Source organism: Pristiophorus japonicus, chromosome 21, assembly GCF_044704955.1.
Source record: "Pristiophorus japonicus isolate sPriJap1 chromosome 21, sPriJap1.hap1, whole genome shotgun sequence".
Lineage (NCBI taxonomy): Eukaryota > Metazoa > Chordata > Chondrichthyes > Pristiophoridae > Pristiophorus > Pristiophorus japonicus.
This window is the reverse complement of record NC_091997.1, coordinates 32,002,915-32,019,728: the sequence shown is the minus strand read 5'-3', so window position 1 is coordinate 32,019,728 and position 16,814 is coordinate 32,002,915. Positions and strand designations below refer to the sequence as shown.

General features: G+C 41.7%; 1 protein-coding gene across 2 annotated transcripts in view; it reads right to left on the bottom strand.

The window, feature by feature from the left end:
• The window catches only part of npepps (aminopeptidase puromycin sensitive), a 220,587-nt gene that overhangs the window by 124,984 nt on the left and 78,789 nt on the right, over positions 1–16,814 (bottom strand). Inside the window, exons 1-4 of one of the 2 annotated variants that reach the window (XM_070864545.1) lie at positions 13,306–13,404; positions 6,075–6,152; positions 2,700–2,821; positions 1,929–2,036 (exon numbers count right to left, since the gene is read on the bottom strand). In XM_070864545.1, coding sequence (XP_070720646.1) covers positions 1,929–2,036; positions 2,700–2,774 — 183 coding nt within the window. In that variant the 5' untranslated portion in view covers positions 2,775–2,821; positions 6,075–6,152; positions 13,306–13,404. Of the gene's footprint in view, positions 1–1,928; positions 2,037–2,699; positions 2,822–6,074; positions 6,153–13,305; positions 13,405–16,814 lie in introns of those variants that run through there. The other variant, XM_070864544.1, reaches the window with a different exon arrangement.

Sequence of the window (16,814 nt, the reverse complement as noted above, 5' to 3'; positions counted from 1 at the left end):
GACTTAAGACATGATGTAGTTGAACAGTGAATGAGTAAAATCAGAATTAAGACTTTTTAGTTGGATAAAGATGCGGAAAAACAAAATGAATCATTTTCTGCAATATCAAGGTTATCGACTGCTGGTTTCACAACCTGGAATAGCAACAATGACTGATGCTTCAACAATAAAAAAGGTTTCTTCTAGTCATCCGCTCAAAGCACTATCCTCCCAGGTGTGCTATAGGTCTGATATTTTTAAAAATCTGCATTGATATTAGGCAACCTATAAACCTTAATCCCAATTTGACAAGAATATTGCCCAGTGTGAATTTGTGTACTACATCTACGGCTCCTTTCATCAGTGTTGCCTATTGACAGTTACGATAGGCTTACACATGTTCTTTGCTGCAATTAATCCAACTTTCACCTGAATGCAATTGTAACCTAATTGTCTTAGTCTCCAAGTAGTGGTTTCTACACCTCACTACAATTATTTACATAACTGATGTGCACCACCTAAAAGTGAAGTACATTATTAATTACGGAACTCAGGTAAAGGGCCAGGGGCTATAGCACAGGCTGGCTGTGAAGCAATGTGGCACATTACAAGGATATGAAAGGGAGAAATACAACTATTAGCTCTTTCATATTTCCTTCTCCCAAGGGTGAAAAGAATGAAAGAGGTGATGAGGTAAATCAAGTTGCAGGAAGAATGGAAAACCAAAGCAGGTATGTTACAATGTTTATGGTACAGGCAAAGAATGAGTTAGAGGATATGAGAGGACAAAGATTATAGAACATATTTGAAGTTTAAAGATGCAAGAAAAGTAAGTTCAAAGCAGCAATGACCCCACAGTGGTATTGATAAAGTAGGGAGAGAGAAGACAGACTCCAATGAAGATGGAGAAAAGGGAGTTTGAGGGAGGGGGGAAATCACCGATTATCTTGTACTCTATCCATGAATGCAAAGGAGTTGCTGGAGCGCTTCTTCCAACATGGGAGCAGTATTAAAGTCAAGAATAGGATTTACTTTCATAAAAAGCTTTTAAAGCTAAGAGTTGTTGAAGTAGTATTTGGCACAGAAGAGGAACCTATGCTTCTTGAAGGCAACTGTAGAAATGCAGGATTCCACTTGAGAACAGAGGACAGAGTGATGTTAAGAATGGCAAGATGGATGACTAAGAGCAGGTCCATCCGCAGACGGATGCCTGCAGCAAAATGTAAATGTTCTGTTAAAATGTAGCACAGTGGGCTAAGCTCATTCTTCTTTCACTTCTAAAACCACGGCTAGCACAGACTACTCAGATCAAAGTTCCCGCACCGCAAGAGTCCTACATCAAACAAGCTTCCACAGTTGTGACAGTTCGTTTGTCCATGGACCCATTAGGAAAACAGACCATAAGTTCTCAAAGTATCTAAGGGGATGGTTGGGTGTGGGAAGTTGAGAAAAAAAAAATCATACTGGTGCAGTAAGGATGCACTTTCTTCAAGAAAAGTTAAAGCCAATCATTGGAACAAAGCAGAGGTTGCTTTACTCGGCATCTGCCCATACTGTCACTGACCTGGGAATGTTTGACACTGGAGGGAAAAGAAATGTGCCATTGCATGTCACATTTTTCCCCTTAATGCACAGAGTAAAAGCTTTTAATCAAGTGGAAAAAGAGGACAGTACCTAACTGCACAATGACTGTGTGAATCACCCATTTCAGGCAATTTTTCTTGAGACATATGGTAGTTAAATTGAGATGTTAAATTAGATTGACTTATCCTACAGATAAGTAATTTCTTTCATCCTTCTCTTTAATAAACATAACTGAATTATTCTCCAGAGTTTATTGCTCTGATTCTGTGGTTACTTATTAAAACCACTTGGATCCTCCTTTCCTCCACCGCCATCTATTTTTACAGGACCCATGAGGGAGACACAAAACACACACTGCTACTTACCATGTTTGATAAGGCAACTCTGTCCTTCGGAACAATGAGCGTGATGTCAAATGTTGCTTTTATGGCAGGTTCATCCCAACACGGAAATGCTCTCCGTGCATCTGTAGGCTAGAGAGAGAGAGAAAGAGAGAGGAGGAGAAAGGAAAAGCAGGAAACAGAACGGGAAAGACAGAGGAATGGAAGGAGAGTGTGAGAGAGACGGAGAGAGGCAATAAGAGAAAGGGAGAAAAGAGCGAGATGGAGAAAGAGATTAAATCAAATAGTGCAAAATCACTTCATATCCAATGTACTGCATAGACATCTTTACAATTATTACCTAAAATCTATTCAGATAATATGTGGGCCTTTTATACATAAAGGACAAATGCCGTATATTATGCTTTTTATTCTCTGTGGAATAATGACATTTGTTTGAGAGAACAGAATCCTGCGTTAATCACTGAAAAACAATATTTGGTTTGAAACAAAATCAGAATTCCAAAGTCAAGCAACTTTTTAAAAAACTGCCAAGTTCAGTGAAAGTCTGCAAAAGATCTAGTCTTTGATGATTTTCTCTATAAAAGGAAATGCTGACTCAAGATATTTATTTGTTCGAGGTTGGTGGTGAAATGGAGCCACTCTGCACCACTTCCCCAGGCACCAGAAATCCAACGCCCCAAACTACCAGACTGGCCCACTTTTCAAAATCTTGCCTCAACCCTCACTCAAAGTTTATCAGAAAGGTGTTTGTTATAGACAGGACTCCACTACACCGTAGGTTTATTTTCTAACCTCAAACTGAGAGACAGCAGCATAGTGGATTTCTCCCATCGGTGTTGTATACTTGCTTCTGTAAAATCCCTTCATTTTGTCGTTGAGCTCTCCGACAAAATCTATCTTCAAAGTGCCGTGACCTGTTACAACACAATGCTATAATTAACACATCATAAACAAACATTACATTATAAGAAGACAACATAAGAATGGACCAGCTAGTGGGCTGGCGCTCTTGTAGAATGGGCCCATAAATGACATTTATTAAAGCCCGAGGACAGGTTCTTGGATAGTAAAGTTTGTCTTGCAATTTTTATGCTTTAAGCTTATTTTTGTGCCCGTAGTGGCTGGACGTGGAATTGAACACCACTTCTATATTAGCACAGTCGATATCACGCACACACAAGCCAGGCACAGCACAGCCAGATGCAGAGTGAAGGTGCTTCTGTTCTGCTCCAATCATGTACCCAATTACCCATCTCAGAAGTAATAATTATCCCCACATCCCACACCAAATGTCCTCCTCACAGCCTCCCTTACAATTACCGAGGTGAAATTGGCCAAGCTAATTGCAGCTAACAGGAGGACATGTTCATACCAACAATACGGGCTGCATTTAAAGCTAGATCAAAAGCCAGTGCATTAATACAGTACACCACCCAGTCTCCAGTAAAGATGATTTATTTTGACTAAACATGCATTACTGAAGGAGTGGTTTTCTACTAAACTGATCAATATCATAGACTGTTTCTTCACTGAATTATTTCCCCCTTCCTTCAAGCATGTTTTCCTTCTAGAGCATAACTATTGTTCTCTCCCAGTATACTTTTCACCAGAAGGATGTGGCAAGATGCTACATATACTGCAAACTATTTTCCACAACAGTAAAAAATATAATGGTTATACACCAAAAGACAAAAAATGCACTCTCCCAAGTCCCCACCCTAATGTGATTGGCTCTTTACTGCCCTCTTAAGTGGTCTAGCAGGTCACCCAGTTGTATCGCCACCTTCTCAGAGCAACTAGGGATGGGCAATAAATGATGACCTTACCAGCGATGGCCTCCTCCCAAGAATGAATAAAGAAAAATAAGGGGCATTAGTGGGATGAAGTGATTGGCATCATGCCGCAATTTTCAAATCAAATTCAAAGCATCAGTAATTAAAAATAATTTCCTCATTTAATTCCATGTACCATACAAGACATGTCAAATTGCTCCACAGTAATTTGTATGTTTTCCCTTTTCCTCACACCTCTCTTTAGGGTTCCACTCTGCCTTCGGCTATTCCTCAACCCTGGGGGCAGATGGAGACTTGCTCCAAGGGTTCCACCAATGCAAGTGCCTTATGTGCAGCTAGAAGACATGACTATATACCAAGCACAGCTTTCATAATGGAAAAGTTAACAACTGAAAACAAAGGAGTAACAAAGACAGAAATTTGCTTCTTATCCCTGATTTTGAAAAATGCGAAGTCGTCCAATTGTTACAATTCGCATGAAGGAGGATATCTGAGCCACTAACTCAGCCTTCGGTCGGATGTTGATCAATCTGCTACACACTTGTGCGCTGTGTGTTGATTTCCAGCATTCAGGTTTTTATTTTCCTTTTCAGCTCACAATTCCACCACTTTAACCAAAAATGGTTTTGCGGGCATCTTAATCTTAATTTCTGACTTTGTGCCCTTTAAAGTACAAAGTGTTTCTTAACTTGCCGTTGTGGGCATTATTTAGCTTTAATTATTCCTGCCATCACAGAAAGAGACCCTACCATGGCACACACAGCTGCAAAATACCCTCATTTATCAAGTGACATGACTTGCAAAATTCACTTTAAACATTCACAGGTCTTAAAGATCTTTCCAACTGGATTACATAAAAGATTATTATTCACTCCTTAGAAGCTATTTAACTACTTTTTCCAAGAATGGAGTTCATAATTGCACGATTCATTCTGCCAAGTGACAAGATTTTTTTTATTCATTCACCGGATGTGGGCGTCACTGGCAAGGCCGGCATTTATTGCCCATCCCTAATTGCCCTCGAGAATGTGGTGGTGAGCCGCCGCCTTGAACCTCTGCAGTCCGTGTGGTGAAGGTGCTCCCACAATGCTGTTAGGGAGGGAGTTCCAGGATTTTGATCCAGCGGCGATCAAGCAACAGCCGATATATTTCCAAGTCAAGATTGTGTGTGACTTAGTGGGAAACTTAGAGTTTTGAATCTTCAATAGACAATAACACCCAAATCATGTGACTGTAGTAAGGCCCAGTTTCTTTCTCTTTCCTTGCAAAAAAAGTCAATGACATAATTTACTAATTATTTTGGCTAACTCTCGGATATTAGGACCAGTGTCCAAGTTGTAACGGTCTCCTTCAAGATAGCTCCTGGTCTGGCAGCTCCCGAGGGAGCTCCGTTCCTGCACAACTTTATCCTTGGCCATCCGTTGCCCTTTCTTCTCCAAACTCCTTTCTTCTACTGTTTTTTCCCTTGCCTCTAATAATGGGCGCATTTCAGCCCTAACTACGATAACTGCCAGTTTGAAGTTACCTGGGACCACTGACCACCCCATTATGTGACACATTATCACAAATGGCCACTGCATTTGCTGCCAACACTTTGCTTCGACTATTGAGGTTCACCAATTGCCAAACCAAGTGAGCTGACAAGGATTACTATTAACACTGTTGATTAACTTAAAAATAAATTAGTAGTTAACTAGATGCAAGTATTAAAAACCCAAGCTAATTGTGCACATCAATTTAAAAAAAAAAAAAACATTTTCGCTGTAGCCCAGAATAATTTTTATTGATCCAACAAAATCCAATAAACCATGTTAACAGTCATAAACAATACAATCTATACAGGCAATCTGCAAGGTCAGATAACCAGCTGTAGGTATGGGCTCCTCATTCTTTAATAGTTGTTAAATTGATTGCAAGACATTCTTCTGTACACAAGGAGCAATCAACACATGGAACGGGCTCCTGGATAGAGTGCAGGAGGCAAAGACCTTGAAATCATTGACCAACTAGTTGGATGCTGCAATGGATGGATTTTATATCATGGACCTGTGTTCAAGTCAAAACTAGAAATTCCAATGCACCTTTGTGGAGTCCTTATTGCAAAGCTACACACTCTGAGCCAAATGAAGTTAGTGTGTGAAAAATCATGGGCTACAAGTGCAAAATTACAATATGCGCTCCTGACAGACATCAAATAGTGGAAGCCAGAATTCCTATCCCCAAATGTAGAGACGAATGAGACAGGCTGAGTCAGAGACACGTCTGAAGAATTGATTCTAATCCAGGTCTCAGAAATAAAAGAATAACTAGTTTGAACCACAAATTTTACGGCATATTGACACACCCACTTTTATTTATAATGTTCTAGAATTACCTTTTTGTAGAGCACTGGGGAATGAGAGAGTCACCTTCTCATCTTCATTTTGATAATTGAACCCTGTTGCGTTTATTTCTGTAAAGAGACAAATGATACATCTTAAAATGAATGAACAATTGTACCCTTATATTTATGTGATACACACACACACACACACACACACACACACACACACGGCACAGTCAGGTTGGCTGCAGCCACATTCTTTGACTGCTGGGCGCTGGCTGCTTTTGCCATCATAGTTTACGCAGAGTTTCAGGAATACAACTTTGTTTTTCTTCTTAACAATTTTTGCTCCTCCTCTCGAAGGCGACTACCCCTTGCTGGGATACAGTTCCATGGGTGCCCTCTTGTACCTCGCTCGAGTGGCCAGTATTCATGAGTCAGTCTCAACAGTGAAGGCTGGTGAGCTATTTGACTGTGAGGAGCATCACAACCCAATTTGATGCTGTCCTCAACCGGATAGCCATATACACACACTTTGCTGAGTGAGCAGGATCTTTGACTGATTTTCTTCCTCCTTAACGTAGGGGCATAGAGGCAAATAGCAATGACTCCCCGTCCCCCCACTGAGATCAAACCTTTCTTTTTTTGAGTCACTATTTATAATGTCAAACTAAGCCGAACAATGTGTTCATTTGTCTCCCAGTTCCTATTATAAATAGGGAATTAATAACACAAAGTCAAGACAGCAATTCATGGCGCAGACAATTACCTGCAGCAATGCATGTTCACATCACAATAGTCAATTATAACTCACTGAACAAAAACCATCTCTGTGAATTTACAGCATTTGGTAAACAAAGTGCAATTAAATAGCTAAGTGGAGGAGCAGCCTTAGACACTCGGAACGTTGTGTTTTGTAGAAGCAAGTTATGGTTGAGTACCTACTCGCCAGACAGAAATATCCTCTTTAGATTGTGCCTCAAAATCTGAATGTTTTGGATATTTTAATCCTGATTTAGCACATCAGTCGTACCTGTCTGGATCCAAGATTTTTACCTCAAAGCTACGTTGATGCCTTACTACATTGGCACTTCTATTCAAACAATAGAAACCACAGGGCAAGTTCCAACGTATGGATGGGAAAGAGACCTTTTGAAACCAATGTTTTAAATTCCTAGTACTCTCATTAACAACTTGCAGTCACACAACACCTTTAACGCAGGAAAATGTCTCAAGGTGCTTCACAGAGCCGTAAGGCAAACAATGGACAGGGTCTAAGGAGGAAGTATTAGGAGAGGTGACCAAAAGATTGGTCAAAGAGGTGGGCTTCAAGGAGGGTCTTAAAGAGGAGAGGTAGGTGGAGAGTTGGGGGAAGTTTACGGAAGGAATTCCAGAGTATAGGGCTATGGTAAGGAATGCTGGGCAAAGGGAAAACAGATGTACTGTGGAGACCAAACCAGTCACAATGTCAGCCAGCAGCGGGGCAAGATGAAAGATGGTCAGCAGTTTTGTGGAGATGGGGGTCAAGGAGGCAGAAGGTGGGTATCTTTATTATCCAGGATGATCCTTGAGTAGTAGCTGGCTTTGGCAGGAGAGTGTAAGATCTGGTAGTGCTGGATGTGGTTGAGCAAAATCTGATGATGGATAGCTTAGCCAGACCAGAATGAGTTGGTGGCCTGAGGCTGGTACGCGAGTGAACAGACATTCTGGAGGGACCCGCAAAGGGGTGGTGATTGTTAATCTGCCGACAAGTCGAAAGGGATGGTTCTGGGTGTGGTGAGGTTAACCCCCCGCCCCCCCCCCCCACCCCAGCAGGTATACTGGGCGGTAAGATTAGAGGGGGAAAAATAGGACAGCTGAAGTTACTCGTCATGAGGAGGCAGTTATAGGTGCTTCACTAGGCCTTTCGGGGAATCTCGTCCGGCGTAGGATAGTCGACTAGTCGACAGCGTGGACTCAGAATGCAGCATAAACAAACCAATTTCGAGGTTCAGAGACAGCTGTGGAGAGGGAGTGGATACAGGAGCCAATCATGGGGCAGAGCATCGGTTGAGGTGCTGGCGGTGGTCATCTTGTAGAATCGGGGGCCAAGGTGCTAGCAGTTCAGTCTGACAGAAGTTGTAATGGTAGAAACGTGCACTCGTGCATCTGGTGAAGGTATATCCACAGGATTTACTGCAGAGGAGGGAGCTGGTCCGAGGAACAGTTGTAGGGTGGCAAGTAGCATACAAGATTGGGAGCGACAACAGGAATTTGAGGAGCTGGTGCAAAGCAGGGAAAGGCGAAGGACAAGTTCTGAAGAATCAGTACAGCAAACTCAGTGGCAAAGGAAGCAAGCAGATAGCACCAATGCAGTATGGGAGTTTTATTTGGTTAGACCGATGGATGTAAAATTAAGACCAAGCTGAGCAACAGCACCTTTAGGAACATAGGAAATAGGAGTAGCCACTCGGCCCCTCAAGCAGGCTCCGCCATTCAATAAGATCATGGCTGGTCTGATCATGGACTCAGCTCTGCTTCCCTGCCCGCTCCCCATAACCCTTCACTCCATTATCTTCCAAAAATCTGTCCATCTCCAACTTAAATATATTCAGTAACCCAGTCTCCACAGCTCTCTGGATCAGAAAATTCCACAGATTTACAACCCTCAGAAGAAATTCCTCTTCATCTCGGTTATAAATGGGCGACCCCTTAGTCTGAAACTCTGCCCTCTAATTCTCGATTTCCCCACAAGTGGAGACGTCCTCGCTGCATCTACTCTATAGAGCCCCCTCAGTATCTTATATGTTTCAAAATAAGTTCCCCCCTCATTCTTCTAAACTCCAATGAGTATAGGCCAACCAATCCAACCTTTCTTCATAAGTCAACCCCCTCATCTCAGGAATCAAGCTAGTGAACCTTCTCTGAACTGCCTCCAATGCAAGTATATCCCTCCTTAAATAAGGAGACCAATACCCTATACAGTTATAGCAGGACTTCTCTGCTTTTATACTCCATCCCCTTGCAATAAAGGCCAACCTTCCATTTGCCTTCCTGATTACTTGTTGTACCTGCATACTAACTTCGTGTTTCATGCACAAGGACCCCTTTGGTCCCTCTGCACTGCAGCATTTTGTAATCTCTCCATTTAAATAATGATTTGCTTTTTTATTTTGCCTGCCAAAGTGGATAACCTCACACTTCCCCACATTATACTCCATCTGCCAAATGTTTGCCCACTCACTTAGCCTGTCTATATCCTTTGGCAGAGTCTTTGTGCCCTCCTCGCTACTTGCTTTCCCATCCATCTTTGCACCACCAGCAAACTTGGTTACATTACACTCAGCCCCTTCATCCAAGTCATTAATATAGATTGTAAATAGTTGAAGCCCCGGCACCAATCACTGTGGCACCCCATTAGTTACCGTTTGCCAACCAGAAAATTATCCATTTATCCCGACTCTCTGTTTTCTGTTCGTTAGCTAGATGGCTATCCATGCTAATATATTACCCCCAACCCAATGAGCTTTTATCTTGTGCAGTAACCTTTTATGTGGCACCTTATCGAATGCCTTCTGGAAATCCAAATACAACCACATCCACTGGTTTCCCTTTATCCACCCTGCTCGTTACATCTTCAAAGAACTCCTGAAAATGTGTCAAACATGATTTTCCTTTCATAAAACCATGCCGACTCTGCCTGACTGAATTATGCTTTTCCAAATGTCCCGCTTCTGCTTCCTTAATAATGGACTCCAGCATTTTCCCGATGACAGATGTTAGGCTAACTGGTCTATAGTTTCCTGCTTTCTGTCCGTCTCCTTTTTTAAGTAGGGGCGTTACATTTACGGTTTTCCAATCCGCTGGGACCTCTCCAGAATCTAGGGAATTTTGGTAGATTACAACCAATGCATCGACTATCTCTGCAGCCACTTCTTTTAAGAACCAGGGATGAAAGCCATCAGGTCCAGGGGACGTGTCCACCTTTAGTCCCATTATTTTACCGAGTACTACTTCTTTAGTGATAGTGATTGTTTTAAGTTCCTCCCTCCCTATAGCCCCTTGATTATTCATTATTGGGATGTTTTTAGTGCCTTCTACTGTGAAGACTGATAAAATATTTGTTCAAAGTCTCTGTCATTTCTCTGTTCCCCATTATTAATTTCGAGTCTCATCCTCTAAGGGACCAACATTTACTTTAGCTACTCTTCCTTTTTATAAATCTGTAGGAGCTCTTACGATCTGTTTTTATATTTCTTGCTAGTTTACTCTCAATCTATCTTCCCTCTCTTATTTTTTTAGTCATCCTTTGCTGGTTTTTAAAAATGTCCCAATCTTCTGTCCTCCCACTAATCTTGGCCACTTTGTATGCCACTGTTTTCATTTTGATGCCATCCTTTATTTCCTTAATTAGCCAGAGATAGTATTCTATTCTCAAAGTCTTTCCTTCTCACTGGAATATATTTAACAGAGTAAAACACTCAAGGTGCTGCACAGGAGCATTATCACGCAAAATTTGACACTGAGCCACACAAGGATATTGGGACAGATGGAGGTAAGTTTTAAGGGGAGTCTTAAAAGGAGGAAAGAGAAGCGGAGAGGTTGAGGGAGGGAATTGCAGAGCTTAGGACTTTGGCAGCTGAAGGCATGGCCGCCAATGGTGGAACGATTAAAATCAGGGATGCTCAAGAGGCTAGAATTGGAGGAGTGCAGATATCTCAGGGAGGTTATGGGACTGGAGGAGGTTACAGCTTAAAGAAAACAGGACTTTACATGGCAATTTCAACAATAGCCAATTTATTTTCTTCACTTTTCTTCTCCATATAAAGTAACTCCATTAGCTCTATATTAGTTCTGTACGTGAGGAGTTATAAGTTTGACCTTCCCTTCCTGAACTTTTGTCAGAATCTTAAATAACTAATCTTTTTAATCTGCTACATATATTCCTGTTACTCCCAATTACATCTACAATTGTGACTAATGTAACCAAAATTGGCCCAAGAATTCCTTTGGAGCACACTCATAAATCCCAGAGTTTAGAAAAAAACCTCTTCTCTCGCTAAGATTAAATCCCAAGTGTACCATCACTACGCTGTTGCTGTTAGGAAAACAAGAATGCACAGGACCAGAAATTACCAATTTTATCCGTTTGGCTGGCCTCAAAAGTTCAAGAATGCACTGCTGATTAATATGTCCCTTAACTTTAGTTGTTTAATGTTTAAAAGGAATTCTGGAGCCTCAGGCCGAGCTGCCAGAAAGCACAGCCGGCGACGGTGGGCCGAAGGGAGCGGTGGATGGACAACAGACCAGAGTTGAAAGAATGCAGAACTCTCGGAGGATTGTAGGGCTGGAGGAGGTTGCAGAAATAGGGAGGAGGCCACAAAAGGATTTGAAGGAAGAGAATATCAGGTATTAGTGGACCAGGAGCCAATGCAGGTGGAGGATTGGAAGCCGGCCAGGACAGCAGTGTAGTCATCTGAAGGTGACAAAAGCTTGGAGGATGGTTTCAGCAACAGAAGAGCTGAGGCAGAGCGCAAAAATGGGTGATGTTAGGGACGTGGAAGTAGGCGGTATCTTTGATGGAGAGGCTATGGGGTCAAATATAACGCCGAGCTTACAAACAGTCGAATTTAGCCCGAGACCATGATGGGGGAGGGCAATGGAATCTGTTTCCTTTGGGGGGGGGGGGGCGAAGACATTGACTTTGGTCTTCCCAATGTTCATTTGGAGATGCACACATTCAGCTTGGACTAGGTGTCAGATTAGCAAGCTGACAATAGTGCAAGGGTGGGGAGAGATGATGGAGAGATAGAGCTAGGTGTCATCAGTGTACATGTGGAACCTGCCGTCATGTTTTCGGATGATGTCGCCAAGGGGCAGCATGCAGATGTGCAATAGCAGGAGGCAAGGATAGATAGCTATAAACTAGAAGTCATTCTAGCACTTTGTTCCTACCGAGTTCACTCAAGCTGATTTACATTACAACCCGAGTCTTGAGACAGCAGCCTCAGCAGTCCGCTCTGCGGCATTTATTTGTGCATGGGGCAACGGGTCTGCTTGTGAGCCAGATCACCGGCTGGTGTCTCCATGTTGCACCATGACAATTTGGTCAGTGTGCACGAGCAGATGGTGCCATAATATCAACAGAAAACAACATGACACCAGAACTTGGAATCATTGCATTTGTACAGAATGTCTCAGCATGCCCATAAATGACTGCTACCGCTAGAACATTGGCCCAGGAAAGACATGCAACTCTCAGCTAAACTCAGTTAAAAAGGAGTCTTTTGGTCAGCTAGTCTTAAAAGAAAACGGAGAGGTTTCGCTTTCAGGTAAACAGGCTCCACAAAAGCTGGGCGTCAGGAGCCGGCAGCTCATGATTGACATGAATGAAGTTTACTCATGATCTTTATCTCTCAGCAGCGCCTTCTGGAAACAAAAAACAGAAAATAAATAGGCACACCCTTTATTCCCACTATACTGTAATGCACTCACTTTTCACAAAGGAAATCAAGAACTTTCTAAAAGTTTAAAAACCCGGCAAATACTGGATGTGTTACTAAAACTGAAAATAATGGAAAAACATGGGAAGCCAATCAGTAATTGGAGAGCAAAGTCTTCTGGCAAAGGCCCTCTATCCAAAATATAAGCCTATCTTTTCTCTTAAAATGCTGATGGATAATCTGGACATTTACAGCCTTTTAGTTTCTAAAGTAGACATTAGTTACCTCCTATTAAACCAAGAGAAAGTAGCAGAATTAATGCAGTCAGCTTGATTTCACAACCTCCATTTTGAAAACTTAAAAAAAATGTAATTAAGGCCAATGACTTCTGGTCTATTTACTTTACTGCCGTGGCAAAAATTCTAAAATAGCAATTCGATACATTTCAAAGTAATGTAACATTTTTAATTTAAACACCCACCAGTGTTAGGGATTCCCGTTTTGCATTTAATGAGTTTATGTACCTACCATTTTCGTACTCAACTTAAATGACTGACAACACAGAATCTGGTTGTATTTTTGCAAGTCGAAAATAGAACAAACAAAACACAAAATCAAGTTTCCGGTCAAGCACATAAAAAGTATGTGCAAATCTCTTCAACTAGTTTATAAGTTTCCAATTCTAACTGATAAAAGACAATACATTTTGTTGTTATCAGAAGCGCTATCAGCCCACCGAAGCTCATCCCTCTAGTGCATTAAGGATTTAATGTTAAAACTCCCCCTCGGGGGAAACATAGATTTGACACAATGTGGAGTATAACTCCAGTGTGTCAAGAAATATTTAAAAAATAACTTACATGCCTATTTAATGTTATAATTCCTACTTGCACTCTCAATGTTTAAACCGCGTCGGCTGTCGTGAGAGGCCCTGCTGATCCACTCAAGCACATTGCACAGATCTCCCTCCTGACTGAAAGAGTGCGAATTTTCAGGCAATACAATAGGAACTAGCCCGTTAACCTGGCCTGCCCTTTTAAGGCTGTTGCTCTAAGTATACAAGTACAAACGATGGTAGCCACTTATATACTGCTGAGCTCAGTTGCAAGAACTGTACTTGAGACCTTCTGGCTCCAGATCAGTGGCCATTTCGCTCGTTTTTGTAAAAGTCTGCTTTGCATCTGTAACAAAATGTGACATCTGACGTGTGACAGACATAGAACTGGGAAAGATGTCAGCACGTTTCCCTTTACACAAAGGATTCCTGACCTTTGCAATAAGCTGCCAGCTAGTGCGGATTCATTGCCAACATTCAAAAGGACGAGTTCCTAGAGAAGGCCGATATATCTGTGTAAAAAGTAGATGGGATGTTGGGTAATATACCTCGTGGTCACTATGATCTGTTGAATCTGGTTTTTGGTCGCCTTTAGGGGTTGAAAAGGAATTTCCCAGAATTATTTTTTCCCTGGAGGGGCAGTACTGAGGGAGTACAATATTGTTGGAGGCGCTCTCTTTCGGAGGAGATGTTAAACCGAGGCCCCATCTGCTCTAGCTGGACGTAAAAAAAAAATCCGATGGCATTATTTTGAAGAGGAGCAGGGCAGTTATTCCCGGTGTCCTGGGGCCAATATTTATCCCTCAATCAACATCACAAACAGATTATCTGGTCATTATCACATTGCTTTTTGTGGGAGTTTGCTGGAGGCAAATTAGTTGCCGTGTTTCCTACATTTCAACAGTGACTACACTTCAAAAGTACTTAATTGGCTGTAAAGCGCTTTGGAATGGGGTAGTCTCAATGGACCAGCTGGAATTTTTCCATCTGTCTTTTTCACATGACAATTTGCATTTATATAGCGCCTTTCATGTAGTAAAGCTAGCATGCAGGTACAGCAAGCAACAAGGCAAATGGCATGTTGTCCTTTATGGTAAGGGGGTTGGAGTATAAGAGTAAGGAAATCATGCTACAATTGTGCAGGGCCTTGGTGAGACCACACCTGGAGTACTGGAGTCTATCTCACCCCCTTAATTAAGGAAGGATATACTTGCCTTGGAGGTGGTGCAACGAAGGTTCACTAGATTGATTCCTGGGATGAGAGGGCTGTCTTATGATGAGCGATTGTGTATAATGGGCCTTTCCTCTCTAGATTTTAGAAGAATGAGGTGATCTCATTGAAATACAAGATTCTGAAGGGGATTGACAGGGTAGATGCCGAGAGGTTGTTTCCCCCTGGCTGGTGTGTCTAGAACTAGGGGGCACAGTCTCAGGATAAGAAGTCGGCCATTTAAGACAGGGATGAGGAAGAATTTCTTCACTCAGAGGGTTGTGAATCTTTGGAATTCTCTGCGCCAGAGGGCTGTGGATGCTGAGTCGCTGAATATATTCAAGGCTGAGATAGATAGATTTTGAGTCTAGGGGAATCGAGGGATATGCAGATCGGGCAGATAAGTGGAGTTGAGGTTGATAATCAGCCATGATCTTGGAACATAAGAAATAGGAACAGGAGTAGGCCATTTGGCTGATCTTATTGAATGGCGGAGCAGGCTCGAGGCTGTGGGCCCTATGGCCTGCTCCTGCTCCTATTTCTTATGTTCTTAACCCATTTCAAGCCAGTTAAGCATATGTTAGATTTTTATTTATATAGATATACTCGTTGATCACCAGTGGCCTTGCACACAGTGAGTCAAGACCATGTGCGGTCTTTAGGTGAAGCAAGGTTCGAGTCCAGGGGAGTATTGGACCAGGGCACACAGATGTAATTCAGTTCCACTTTAAAGTCATACATTCTGTCCATATTTTTATATGTATATATTTTCATTTTAAGTTCTTATGTTCACATTTACAATGGAAGCTAACCAACATGAACTTGTCACACTAATTACAACCTCTTGCCACTGGTCACACTGAAGTTACTCAGACACAAAGCATAATTTTACTTAAGTTTGATCATGTTTTTATGAAATATGTAATTTTTTTAACGACTGCTGCACATCTGTGTGTGTAGTGGACTGGAAGAAAAGCCAGCCAAATGAATCTACATTTTCAGTGATTTGACTGGTTCAGTAACTGCTTTTGTATTAGTACATTTTCCTCACTGCTCACAGCAGCATCTCGGATTCATTGTTCTTTTAGGAATATGACATTTGAGTCAAACAATAAGTATGATGTGCCAGATAGGGATAGACCCATGAGTGCATTCCTGGTGAGTTTGCTGACTTAATGTCCCCCTCCACAACACAGCAGCTCATCACTGTTCCTCCCAATACTCCAACAAACTTCCAGTACTGTCAGACTATGACCCCCTCTATGCTCCAAAACCTCATTCCCCAGTCATGCTGGACCCCAGAAAGCAATCCCCGACTTCCTCCTCCGCCACCCACACCCCAACTCAGATTCTGGGATCCTGTCTCAGTACTTGCAAATCCCTAGACCTCGCTCCCAGCGATCCATTATCCCGGAATAGCCTCTAATGCTCCCAGAAGGCATTAGCACAAAAAAAGAATTCCAGATTGGAATTAGGCAATTCTTAGAAAGATGAGGGATGAGCGAGCTGAAGTGAAGAGGAAACCGAAATTTGCAAACAGGACTATAGATCAACAATGAGATTTTTAAGTTGCAGAATACATACCATTAAAAACAGGGACTGCTTCAAGTTTCAGGATGCCGTGAACAGATAAAGAGGTTAGAAATAAACTAAAATTAAAGATGAGAGTATATGGGGCTATAGATATATATATATATATATATGATAAAAATAATTGAAGACCGAATGAGAAAATAAGGAAAGTTGAGGAATAAGAAAAACAAGGGAGTACGAGAAGAAAATCTCAAACAATCCAAATAACAAACTAATCTCATTGTTGCTTGTGATAACTTGGTAGCACAGAGCTGCTGTCAGATTTTGCCTATGTAAATCACAGTATGCCAAAAGTAGTTAATTACATGAAGCAATTAGTAATGCTTAGATGAGATAAGACACCACATGTTTCCTGTGCCACTGGAACCTTAATGCTGAATACGCTTATAACCTTCAATATGTTCTTAAATAACCATCAACAATGTTAACTGTTTTTGCTAGGAATCTAACATTCAATACTCTGCAGGGGAGACATTTTCTAATATTTAACCTTGAACTTGTGGCTTGGTGATTCTTTTCTTCATGTCATGAAGTTTGGTAATCAAAGTTAAACAACTTGTTTCCAAACAAGTTAGCTATGCCTCTTCCAATCTGCCTTTCAAACTTCTTTTCGCCACCAAAAGCAAATTCCATTCTGCAAGTCTCTCTTCATATAACTTTCATTTCCAGGCCTGAAATCATCATTTTTGATGTTCTCGGAGCTCAGTTCTACCCTTCAATGTCCTTGTGAA